The 13,888-nt window shown below is 42.0% G+C and overlaps 1 protein-coding gene across 1 annotated transcript; it reads left to right on the forward strand.

The window, feature by feature from the left end:
- The first annotated feature begins 12,116 nt into the window (after nt 1-12,116).
- On the forward strand, nt 12,117-13,352 carry LOC127102350 (uncharacterized). The gene is made up of 2 exons (XM_051039728.1): nt 12,117-12,255; nt 12,529-13,352. The coding sequence occupies exons 1-2, from the start codon at nt 12,117-12,119 to the stop codon at nt 13,350-13,352; spliced, it is 963 nt and encodes a 320-aa protein (XP_050895685.1).
- Nucleotides 13,353-13,888: the final 536 nt, after the last annotated feature.

Consider the following 13,888-nt stretch of genomic DNA (forward strand, 5'->3'; position numbering starts at 1 on the left):
TTTTCCCAAGCCGCCCTTATGGGGTTTTCGACTTGCCTGGTGTACAGTTTTTCCCTTTTATCCCTAATTTTTGCCCGAACCTTTTTTCATTTTTTTTTCGGTTCGCCGGGATGCCCTTTTTTTTGCCTGGACTATTTTATTCTTTTCGTCCAGCAGGTCTCTTATACGAAGTATTTTTTAACTGCGTCCGCATTCACAGGGGATGGGAAATCCTCGCCATCCATGGTCGTTAGCAACAAGGCTCTGCCAGAGAAAACCTTCTTGAGCACGAATGGGTGTTCATAACTGTGTGTCCACTTGCCCCTACGATCTCTGAGGAGGAAGGATCCTTTTCAACACCACATCTCCTACGTGGTACGCACGATCGCACCTTTCGGTCAACAACACGTTTCATCCGCTGCTGGCACAACTGCCCATGATGGTTACCAGCCTCTTTTCCTCAATCAGGCTCAACTCTTCATACCGAGTCCTTTTCCACTCAGCCTTTTCCAATTTCACATCCATCATGACTCTCAATGATGGGATCTGGGCCTCAATAGGTAATACCACTTTTCATACACCAGCGAGAAAGTCATTGCCTCAGTAGATGCACGCACCGAGGTTCGATACCCAGGATACCAGCTTCGTATTTAGCCACATTGTTGGTGCATTCACATGTTAGTCGGGCAGCAAAAGGAATGTGGGATCCTTTCGGCGTAACCAAAACATCACCAACTTCACTACCATTCACCTTAACGGCCCCATCAGACATCGGAATCCGTTCGGATTCAGGGTCAGGGCCCTCCTCCGGGATCGGTTCCTCACAATCTTTTGATTTGAGAACCATGATGTCCTCATCAGGGAATTCAAACTTCATCGGTTGATAATCCTCAATGGGTTGCTGGGCGAGGTAATCAGACAATACACTCCCCTTGATTGCTTTTTGAGAGGTATATTGTATATCAAAATCAGTCAAAATCATTTATCATCTCGCAACCTGTCTGGTCAATGCTGGCTTCTCAAATATGTACTTGATCAGATCCATCTCGGAAATCAACAAAGTGGTATGAACCAGCATATACTGTCTCAGTCGGTGAGCAGCCTATGCCAAAGTACAGCAAGTTTTCTCGAGCAGTGAATATATTGTTTCACGGTCGATAGACTTTTTGCTAGGGTAAATTGCATGCTCTTTTCGACCAGACTCGTCATGCAGCCCCAGTACACACCCTATAAACCCCTCGAGGACTGTCAAGTACAGGGTTAACGGTTGTCCCTCCACAGGAGGCATCAGAATCGGAGGCTCCTATATTCTTTTATTTTTTCGAATGCCGCTTGGCAATCATTATTCCACCTGACCGTTTGATCTTTTCTTAACAATTTGAATATCGGTTCACACGTGGCTATTAAATGAGATATGAACCGCGAAATGCAGTTCAATCTACCTAAGAAACCACGAACCTCTTTTTCTGTTCTTGGTTCAGGCATTTCTTGTATTGCTTTTTACTTTAGTAGGATCAACCTCGATTCCTCTTTCACTCACAATAAGCCTCAGCAACTTACCGGACCGCACTCCAAAAGTGCACTTATTCGGATTCAACCTCAATCTGAATTGTCTCAACTGATCAAACAGCTTGGCCAAGTCTACCGGTTGTCCCTCTTCTGCTTGGGACTTTGCTATCATGTCATCAACATAGCATTCGATTTCATGATGAATCATATCATGAAACAAAGTCACCATAACTCTTTGACACGTGGCACCGGCGTTCCCCACGGCGTGATGAACGTTGTTTTCTCCATATCATCTGACAACATTTTGATTTGATTATAGCCAACAAAGCCATCCATGAAGGAAAACACCGAGAACTGAGTTGTATTATTTACCAACACATCGATGTGAGGTAAGGGGAAATCATCCTTCGGGCTAGCTCTTTTTAAATCCCGGTAGTCCACACACATTCTCACCTTCTCATCCTTTTCCGGCACCGGCTTCTGCTTCACTGGAGGACAATCTTCTCTCAATGGTAGCTTGTGCACAATAATATCGGTATCCAACCCTGGCATATCTTGATAAGACCAGGCGAAGATATCAACATACTCTTTCAACAGGGCTACCATTCTGCTTTTGACATTTACCTCCAAAGCGGCCCCAACTTTCACTTTCTTTCTGACTTCCTCGGTGCCCAGATTAACAATCTCGACCCGTTTTTCGTGCGGTTGAATCACCTTCTCCTCTTGTCTTAACAACCTGGTTAATTCCTTCGGCGGTTCACAATCTTCTTCGCCTTCTTCTTCGGCATGATAGATCGGATTGTTGAAGTCATACAAAGGTGTAACCGAATTGTTATCAGTGAGATCAAGAAAATGATCGCATCTACATGAACATTGATTCATGCATTGCTTTTGAGGTCGAAACGAGACAAATCAAAAGGGAGAAAAATGAAAATAAGCATTGCCATTTTTATTATTTTTTTAAACTGCAAAAATAAATGAAAAACAGGGAACACCGCTTTTAATACGAAAAACATCCATTTATTAATGATGCAAAATGTTGCAAAATGAAACACATGAGGTGGCCCTTACAATGGACCATTACGTTTCGGGTAAAACGTATGACTTTCATGCAAACAGAATTGAAAAACAGAAATATTACTCTTCATGATGAGTGACAGTGATGATCTTTGAGGCCTTCCAGTTCCCTGGTACGCACGATTTTATCCACGAGTCAAGCTCGCAGTCACTGTCAATCTCTTCACCCACCGCACAGGCGTGACTTGGATCCAGCATTCCAGTACTGATGAACGGGAACGGTTGACGACGTCCTCTGTTTTGTCCAGACGAGTCTTGGCCCGACAGATAGCCAACCCCGAACCTGTCTGCTTTCACCGCAACGTCTATCATTCTTCCCCAGCCTTGGGCTTCTCTGTTCTTCACCACTTTCATGGCCTATTTGTAAGAAGAAATGGACGGCTTCTTCTCTTTCTCAGTAAAAATGGAATTCTCCACCTTGACGGTTTCAACTGCCTGACTCGGTGTTTCACATACTACACTGTCCATTTCCACCTCCATCGTTCTTCGAATCGTTTCCCTTATCATTACACACCCATTTGTAACGACAGCCGCACAGTAATTATCACAACCAGGGAAGACTCCACTCTTCATCAGATGTCTCTGGACCACAGACATTGGAGTTCTTAACTGATCCACATCCGTCTCCTCCATTTTTCTCTTGTCCTTTAACATCACGTTCACCCCCATAGGACCATGCATTGGCACGGGGTCAGCATTAACATTTGGTGTCGGTGCAAAATTGATAGCTTTAGAATCCACCAAATCTTGGACGACATGCCTAAAAGCTCTACAGCCCTCAATATGATGTCCGGGTGCCCCAGAATGGAACTCGCACCTGACGTTCTCATCGTAGTTTGCAGGCCTTTGACCTAGTCCTACCGGAGCCAACATCCTTGGCTGAACTAACCCAAGATCCTTCAACCTTCTAAACAGAACGGTATAAGTCACGTGTGGCTTATCAAACTGACGATCTGTCGTCCCTTTTCTCTCTTGGCACCCAGCTCTCTGTGCTCTCTGTTGAGGTGGCTGCTGTTGCTGTTGTACAAGTTGATTACCAGCAGGAATATTCACTGCAGCAGCATACGGGTGGTAACGATCCCTACCATGTTTCTTTCTGGCATGCACATCACCTGATTCACCCTCCTTCTTGTGCTGACTATTGCCAGAGGGCTTCTTTACTCCGGACGACGGAGCATTTCCCTGAATTTTCTCCATTATCAGCCAGCTTTCAATCCTTTCCAACCTCTCTGCAATTGCTTTCTGCCCCAAGGCGAACCCTTGCACGACTTTGAACAACTCCCTCATCATCTCTTTTAGTTCGAGAATGTCGGCGTTGGGTGGATCCATCAGCTAACAGGTTAGATACTGACACCTACAAAACAGAAAACAGGTTAATATGACTCACGCATGAATGCAATGTCTATCCGTATGAGGAACGCTCTGTCCTTTGATTCTGGCTTCATCGAGACAGATAATAATTTGACCATAACATTCTGACATCAGGATGTCTCTCAACCAAAATCTCAATCGAGAATGTACCCTGAGTATGGATAGACATGGGTTGGATGCAGATGAATGCAAAATGGGAATGATGCAGATGCATGAATGCAGGTCACTGTGCATCCTCCAAGTCATCTGAAGATCAACTGTACTGGATTCTGTCTCTGGACTGATCGCAACCATCTGAAGGACCAAGTCATCATAAATCCAACTTGGGGTTCCGAAATAAACGGAATCGAAGGATATATCACCATCATCACGGGAAGTCCACTGAATGGATGACGACAAGATCCTCTGAACAGGTACCTTCAAATTCAACCCGGGGATCCGAAATAAACGGAACCCGCTGATAAGTACCACGGACGGAACTCCGGCGCCTCAGAAATGAACATCCATAGACTCAACTGAACCATAGTCACCATCAGTACCTGCAAATGATTCATTCCCGCCCCACTCACGGGTGCCATCTAGGCCAAGGTAAGGTCAAGAGAAACGCAGGATAAACAATCCTTTCAAGAATATCATCATATGCACACCAGATGTATGCAACGATAATACCCCATCAGAATCTGAACTGCTCGTGATATCACGTTCCGCTAAGTGGCGCCATACCACCCGCTTCCCATGAATCACTCTATTCCTAGGTGTCTTAAAGTTCACTCATAGCCTGGGTATTTGGCATTTTACCTCTTGTGACTCCCACTCCATAGAGAAACAGATACACAACCAGCACAATGATAATATAATCCATGCAAACATATATGCACATATATACAATCACAGCATAATAATCATAAATGCAATAAATAAAGCAGTAAAAGCAACCAAAACTATCCTAAAGGGCGCTAGGATTGACTCGCTTAGGGAAAAGTCCCCAGCAGAGTCGCCAGCTGTCGCATCGCGAAAAACAACCAGCGGGAAAAGACACAGAGCCGCCACCGTGCGTTATTTATCCCAAAGGAGGGAAAGGATATGCTCGAAGTAAACCTAAGAAACGAAAGGAATGGTCTTATGACCAGAGATTTCTAGGTACGGGAGTCGGTTACGCAAGGGGAAGGTATTAGCACCCCCTCACGTCCATCGTACTCGACGGGATCCACGCTCAAAAGAATAGAATAAGGTTGCTAACAAACTGCTCAAAAACTGCACAAACTGGAATAGAAACAAGTGAAAGAAAACGGAAGAAGGTGACTCGGCAGGATGTCGCATCCTAGGCCTACGTAGTTCGTCAGTGACAAACATCAGAATCGACGTAGTTCGGGGAAACGGGAAACGTGCTCGCTAGGACATCGCATCCTATGCATACGTATCTTCTCTAACCAGAGTAAGAATTAGAGCACTCATAGCTCGGCTAATGCACGCCGAAACAAACAACAAAAAAAGACGCTGAGACGTCAAAGCAAACACACAACAGGAAATGGAATGCCAATCAATGGACTTACATCCAACTTCACACAAAACAAACAAACGGGAAACCGAATGCCAATGGTTGGACTTACATCAGACTCCAATCAAACAACAACCATGGAAACGGAATGCCAATCAATGGACTTACATCCAACTCCAAACAATCAAACGCAAACAGGAAATCGAATGCCAATAGATGGACTTACATCAGACTCCAGACAAACAACAAACAAACGGGAAACCGAATGCCAATGGCTGGACTTACATCAGACTCCAAACACACACACAAGAGGGTGGAAAAAGAAAAGTGCCCGGAGAGATCTGCTCAATCTCCTGCCTACGTACCTTATCTGGTATGAGGATCAGGGCGACGTAGTTCCCCTTAACAGGGAAAAACTCTCCTAACCAGAGACTAGGGAGATAACAAACTAATAGGGAGACTATGACTCGAGCCTAAAAGTTGTCATGCAAACGATCCCTAAGTTGAGGTCTCTAATCAGAACCTAACTCGCACAGGAAGCAAGCTAGCCTAAACAGCAAGTAAACAATCACAGGTGAACAGGTATCACACACTATATGCAAACAAGTGGCTCATACAAGGCTGGGCTTTAGTTAATGGCTCATATCAACCTCAACAAACAAGCCAACACTGTAGAGGTATGTTGAGGCTCTTAACCACTAACATTGACCGTCAGGGTGAGCAGATGAAAGGTAATGAGGGTAAGACCTCATAGCTCTTAACCCGGGCCTGGGTGAGCTTCAAATCAATGAAAACGTGGGGATCCAGAATGAGGGACCCTACTCCACTTGACTGACTCTATATACAAGGATCTTGGGTTAGGTTCAAGAGCATCGGCACGTAGTGCGAGTATAATGAACGACTCAACGATTAACAGGGGACTGATTGCTAATCCCTTCTATCTGTCAATTTTCTATTCACTTAGGAGGACTTAAAGTATCCATGCCTCAACAAGGAGGTCTTGGGCACAAAAGTAAACAAACACAGTCATTGCCTCTTAAGGAGGACTTCGGCCAAATGCCTGCCAAAAGAAACGACAGGGCTTCCAGACTACATGGAGTTGGAGCATGATTACCTAGGTGGTATGCCAACCACAAGCAAAGCAAAGCTCAAGCAATGAGCTAAAAGCGACTAATGTAACTGTACAAAAGTCAAACCAGTCAATATGGTATTCAGACAAACCAAACAGACACAACAGTGGGGCATTCCGAATATGTACACAATACAAGTCCTATGTGCAAACAACTCAAGTGAGTTCACCACCCAAGGACCTACAACACAATCAAGGTTAGTGGACAATGTAATTTGCATCTCAAGTAATGAGATCAACATCCATCATTAGAGTTAATTGCTTGAACCTGAAATACAAAGCTCCAAAGGTGAGTACAAACCCCTAGTGCAAAGACTAGGGTCAAAGGCAAAGCAAAAAGTCAAAACAGAAGTTGATTTTCCACATGAAGCACATTTATTCAAATAAGAACATGTCCTAAAAAGTACCAAACTTAAATCCCAAGGAAAATCCATCTAATGATCATGCTAAGGCAAAGGCACACAATGTGGTCACAATTGGACATGCAAATGAGAAAATGCACATTAAATCAGAAACACATCCAATGATCATGAAATTTTTTATATGCATACAACATGTTATGAACAAGCATCATGCAAAAAATTAGAATCAAAAAAGCTCAATTGACATGTATATGAAAATGAACAAGATCAACATCCAAATGTGTGACACACATTGTCACACCATACATTCGTGTGTCCAACTCAGAAATTAAAAATGATAAAAATTCCAAACAAATTCTCAAAAATCAGGCAACATGTTAGGATCAAGCATGTTAAATTTCAAGGCAATTGGAGAAAGTATGAGCATTTCACAAGTCAAATAGCACAACATGTCACATTTTGCACCATGTTCAAACAAGCAAGCATATTCAGAATTCCAGCAATGATAAAATCAGAAAAATCACACCAAAAAATAATAGACATCCATACAATCATGTGGGAAAAAATTTGGATTAAATTTGACTTGTTTTCAATTTGTTATGATTTTTACAAGTTAAGAAAATAAAAAATGAGATAATGAATATCAATTGGAAAATGCTATGTGAAATGCAATTGGCAAAAATGCAAACAGCTGGTGTTGAACTTAGGTCATGAGGACCAAAAAGGTGCTGGAAAATAAATCCAGAAGCGTGCTTAACCAGGTTCGAACTCATGTACATGAGGTTCAAGGAAGCGCTTAACATAAAACAATTAACAATCCAAAATAAAACCAGCCAGGATCGAACCATGGTGCAAGGAGTTGTAAGCGCGTTTGTAGATGAAACGCAGTCGTTTGGCAAGGCAGTGGGAAAAAGATGAAAAACAAAACAGCAATCGCGTGGACTCGAACTAGAGACATGGAGGTTACCAAGCGCTAACCCTAAGCTGAACCAGATCACCGGAACAGTGCTTCCGGTCATCTTCTCCGACGGTATTCCGGCGAGTACCATGAACATTCAATAATTTTTTTTGCAGATTTAAGCATGGCATACACCGTTGGAAAGGTCTCATCACGTAGATCATGGATTTAACCTTTGTTTGATCTAATTCTCAATAACCAACGCGAATCGAAGGAAAACAAATTGCACAACCAAACTTGAATTCACCATAACTCACTCAATATCCATCCATTTTCAATAAAATTCACATCAGAATTCTCAGTGCAGCAAGGCCTATCTACACATGGCAATAAAATAGCAAATGGTGAGATTCGATTTCTAACCTCCTTGAAGAACAGTGAGTTGATTTAGTGGATTTGAGGCCTCAAAAGTATCCAGATCTCTTCTATGAACCTTGTAGTGAAGCTCTATGCACCAATCAACACTTGACACGGCCTGGATCTTGCTCAATTTGCCACTTCCATGTTCATGAGTTTGTGTTCAATTTGCTTGATTCTTGGCCAAAATCTTCAATCCACAGCTTGATCCCTACTAAATGATGATCAATGAACACGAATATGCAATAAAATTGAGGTGTTATGTGAAGAATTTTCAAATTTCAATTGAGAGAAAATTTGGAGGGAATCTTGAATTCTAGATCTAGAATGTGTAAAACTCAGCAAAACAGTTATGATTAGCCTTATATACTCCTCCTTAATCATGTTGAAATTAAGTTTAAGCATGGCTAATAAAAAATTAATGAAATATGGGGTGTATGACCAAATTGGAAAAATGTATGGTGCATGGAGATTTTACACGTGAACAGTGCACATGCATGGTTCAATTACACTTAAAATCAACTCATGAACATGATAGGATTGGAATTAGACTCATGTGATCAACCAATTTTGAATTAGGCAATTTCCCTCCAAAATGTTCATGCATGGCCAAATAATCATGTGATATTATTTCGTGCAATGCAATGATGGATTTGGAAAATATTGGTCATGAGAAGCAATATGCAAAAAGAGTGGTTCAATTTGGAGTTTTGGATCAAAAGTTATGGCACTTTGAAGTTTCATGCACACTTGGTGATCATTTGCTCATAACTTCTCAATCATTCATCAGATGCTCATGATCTTGGACTTTTTGGAAATGGGAGAGAAATATCTTCAACTTTCATGTTGACCAAAATTTCATTTGAAGCTTCTTTAATGTTGGAAAGTCAAGTTGAATGTGGTCCAAAAACTTGCCATTTTTGGAAACTTGAAATTACAGGTCACTTTCCATTTTTGGCAACTTTTGATCTGACTTCAAATTCTTCAAGATAGATGTTTGACATGATGAATAAACCTCTTTTGGGACATGAATGAAGTGTCTCAAACCATTTCTCCACCTCCTAGCCCTCAGTTGACTTTTATGGGCCTCAGATGACCTGGCAATGCACTGATGACTTTGAGCTTCTAACACTTGGCAAAATTGCTCCAAAATGAACCTGGCCTCATATAAGCTCTTCAAAATAGTCATGTGGCCTCCATCTCAAGGAAAAACTTGCTCTTTTTGCACTGAGGATTTCTCTTGATGTCATGGTTGACTGATATGATGCAACGCAATATGTAATGATATATGACCTAAAAAATGAAATGAATGCATGAATGGGGGGGGTGCAAATTTGAGGTGCTACAACATTATTTTTGGTTCAGCTAACCCTTATGTATGTCAAGAGTTCTCTGAGCTAACGCAGGCAGAATTTGAAATGAGCTTAATGCAAGAACTAAAGTTTTTTCTAGGGATTCAAATTAATCAAGCTTCAGATGCTACCTACGTCTATCAAAGTAAATACATAAAAGACATTCTGAAGAAGTTTGAAATGGCTGAATGCAAACCTGCTAAGACACCTATGCATCCAAGCTGCATTTTGGAAAAAGAAGAAATTAGTCAGAAGGTTTGTCAGAAGCTACACGTCTTGATATTCTGTTTAGTGTATGCCTCTGTGCCAGATTCCAATCAGATCCTAGAGAATCTCATTTAACAGTTGTTAAAAGAATCCTCAGGTATCTGAAAGGAACCCCTAACCTGGGCCTGATGTATGAGAAAACATCAGAGTATAGACTTTCTGGTTATTGTGATGCAGATTACGCAGGGGACAGAATGGAACGTAAAAGTACATATGGAAACTGTCAGTTCTTAGGAAATAATCTTATATCTTGGGCCAGCAAAAGGCAATCAACCATAGCTTTGTCCACTGCAGAAGCAGAATATATAGCAGCATCACTCTGCACTAATCAGATGCTCTGGATGAAAAATCAACTTGAAGACCTTCTGATCTTTGAGAGTAACGTTCCTATTTTCTGTGATAATACTGTTGTCATTTGTTTAAGTAAGAATCCTATTTTGCATTCCAGAGCTAAGCAGATAGAAATAAAACATCATTTCATTAGAGATTGTTCAGAAATGGGTAATCACTTTAAAAATTTATTGATACAGACCATCAATGGGCTGACATTTTTACCAAACCCCTCGCTGAAGATAGATTCTCTTTCATCTTAAAAAATTTAAACATTCAATATTGTCCAGAATGAAATGTGCCTCTGAAATCGCAAAATAAGACTCTGAAGTAAACATCTGGAATCTGTATCTGACTCTGATGCTACTACCAATTAGAAGCTATCTGAATCAGAAATCCTCAGGATCCAACCTTCTAGTATTCCTGAAGATCAGATAAAGTAACACGTGGTACCTCTTGCGTCTGACCTTGGAACTTCTAGACAGCTATCCAGCAGAAATCAAGAGACAGACTCTTGAAATCTCCTCGAGCAGTATGTTGATTTGGGGATTAGACCTCCATCATGGGCTGTAATCATTCTTCTTCAAACGTGCTAACTTGGTTAACGTGTTGCATTTAATGTTTTTATAGTTAAACTCTCTCATTACTGTCGTTTTGCATGCACCCTCATAGGTATAAATTCATTTCACACACTACATTTGCACACTTTTACACTCACGACCACACTAAAACCCTCTCTCTCAGTTCTTCATCATCCTCAAGGTTTCTGCAGTTTTCATGAAGTTCTTCATCCTTCAAACTTCATCCTCAACTGTGTTCTTCACGAACGCTCAACAGCAGTCCGTCTACAACTTCTCTCAACAAATGAACTCAACAGAGCAAACACCCATTTCTACTCAACAAGCTACAACAACCATCGGCGTTGTCTCAACCCCAATCTACATGGAACCACATATCCTTGATCGTGAACCTCACATCCACCTAGCAACACCGTTTGAAAAGCTTGAAGTTTTATGTGAGTCGTTAGTTGATTTTGAAAACATGAAGAAGAATGGCGTTGACCTAACTGAAGAGTTGAGAATGCAAGGGTGGGAAACCTATTTTCAACGGCTCTATGGCCCTGTGTACAAAAATCTGGTGAAGGAGTTCTGGCGTTTCACAGACTCAGATGATCACTACATTGTCTCCTACGTTCTGGGAGTCAAGATAGTCATCACTGAGAAATCTATTGCTTCTCTTCTGAACATGGAGAAGATAGGAGGAGGACGCATCTACAACATCAACCCTAGGGCAAAATGCTTGTCCCAAGAAATCAACCCTACTATATTTCAACAGAGCGCTGAAGGCAAACACTCCAAGAACAAGGAGCTCCATCAGAACCTCCGTGTCTGGTTGAAGATCATCTTAGGCACCATTCATCATCGCCCTGCATCAAACTCTTATGACTACATCAACACACCCTGCATCAAACTCTTATGATTACATCAACACAAATCAGAAGAGTATTCTGTCCTACATTCACAAGGGGTTGAAACTCTACCTACCAGCATTGCTCTTCAAGTATCTCAGAGACTCTGTTAAAAACACCAGAAACAACATAAAGACCAGAAACTACATCCCTCTGGGGAGACTTATATCATATGTGTTGATTAAGAGTGGCTTAATGGATCACTTGATTCAGCTTAGACTCATGGAAGATGTCACTATTGACATTGGTAGACCGATGAATGCTCGGAATCTAAAGAGCATGGGGATTATTGATCAAGTCAGAGCTAAACCAACGCTTGACACCTCCTGGGAAGCACTCAGGGATCAGAGGGAGATTCCCAACGGACTCTACCTGTTCTCCAAGATTGACCCTCTAGAGGTTGTAGCTTACTATCTATAGGACCTTGCCAATCAAGAGGTGGACATCTCTGACTTCACAATGGACTGGCTACCTGAGTATCTACCAAACTTCATGAAAAGGATACGAGAGCCCTCTGAGAAGTCCAAGAAGGATAAGAAAGAAAGGCTGAGAGAATCCTCTAGGTCAAGACCTCCAGTCCCTCTGGCTGGCTCTCCAAGTAAGTTTGTACCTCTCTCTCGCTCTGTTAAAATAAAATCTCTTGCTTTTTCTCTTCCCCAAACCACTCCAATTTACACCACCTCTGAAACTCCTCCCTCAACCACCAAAACCTTTAACCCGCTCTCACTTAAATTCAACCTTACTGCCACCACACTACCCGTTTCTGAAGCAGAAATGTTGAATGAAACTACTTCACCATCTCCATAATCCCCATCATACTATGTACTCTCCTTCTAAAATGAACCATTTGACCCCCAATCCCCCACTCTAGCTCAGTTACAAGCTCGTGCTCTGGCCTCTCAACAGCCATCACACTCTGAACCTGAACCAGAAGTCACTTCCCTACCTCTTGAACATCCAAATCCAACTACATCTGAACAACCTCAAACACCACCACCTGCACAACAACCAAATCCACCTTCTGAACAACCAATCAACTCTGAACCGCAACCAACACAGTCACCTTCTACCATTCCCACACCCACAACTTTCGTTGCCTCCATAACTCCCACACTAAATCTCAGTGCCCCAAACTCACCTTTTCCATCCTCCCCAGCCTCTGCCGCTGAACCAGAGACTACCCTCCATACCGTAGAAGAAGCAATACAGGTTTTTGCAGAGTCTTCAATAGAGAAGATCAAGTCTTTGACGATCAATTCTGGCATCAGTGATGATCCTTCTGAAGTAAGGATCCATTGGAACAGAGTGATCAGTTGGATAACCTCTGAAGCCTTCAAACTGAAAGGCCTCTCCGAACAAGTCTGCAACGACTTCATCAGAGACGCTGGTATTAGGCTCCAAGAGTGCTTGGCCAGAGAGGATGAGGAACGAGCGAGGAAGGAAGATGAAGAGAAAGCATGCCAAGAAGAAGAACAACGAATCAAAGAAGCTGCAGAGAAGGTTGTTGTTGATACTGCGACTGCTGTTGAGGCTGAGGCAAAAGCTAAATCCGAAGCTGAAGAAGCAACTCGTATTGCTGCAGAAGAAGCTGCCAAGGCCAAAGCTGATGCACTGACTCAGGGGGAGCACTCCAACTCTGGGTTTGTCCCTCTGGTCTTGAAGACTCTTGAATTCTTCTTGGAATTTGCGAAATAAACCAATTCTAAGGCAAAGATAGTCAGATATGAATCACACAAAGGAGAAACTTCCAAAGTTTTATGCAACACGATCAAATGCAAAATGGAAACAAAATAAAGGTTCCAAATCTCCAGAGTCCCAACACAAACTAGGGGGATACAAAACATGAGCACCTCAGCAGGGGAACATGAATTTGCAAAGGGGACCAATCATCAGCTCAATTCTATTGGAGATGGGACTCATCGGCCCTACTGGGGATAAAGAATCGCTTAGGGATAAACTCATCGACAAGACTGGGGAATAATGGCGGACTGTTGGGGAGGAAAAAGTTACCAAACCAATTTCTTGGGGAAGACCAACAATGCTTCACACTTCAAGACTTACCTGTTCTCAGATTGCTGTTGACATTCCTTACTGAAACTGGTTATTCTTAAAGTGATTGTTTTATTATTTTAAGAAAAATAATTATTCATTGATTTATTTCAAAATTATCATCACAAAAAATCAATTTTAAAACAGAAACAAATAAGATTAAAAATAAATGGATAAAAACT

This window comes from Lathyrus oleraceus, chromosome 7 (assembly GCF_024323335.1).
Source record: "Lathyrus oleraceus cultivar Zhongwan6 chromosome 7, CAAS_Psat_ZW6_1.0, whole genome shotgun sequence".
In the NCBI taxonomy this organism is placed as follows: domain Eukaryota; kingdom Viridiplantae; phylum Streptophyta; class Magnoliopsida; order Fabales; family Fabaceae; genus Lathyrus; species Lathyrus oleraceus.

What these genes read in the sequence shown, in the direction of transcription:
- LOC127102350 (XM_051039728.1), top strand. Translation starts at nt 12,117, where the DNA reads ATGGACTGGCTACCTGAGTATCTACCAAACTTCATGAAAAGGATACGA. An exon ending in CCCTCTGGCTGGCTCTCCAA is followed by an intron (nt 12,256 to 12,528) that starts GTAAGTTTGTAC and finishes CCCCCACTCTAG; the next exon opens with CTCAGTTACAAGCTCGTGCT.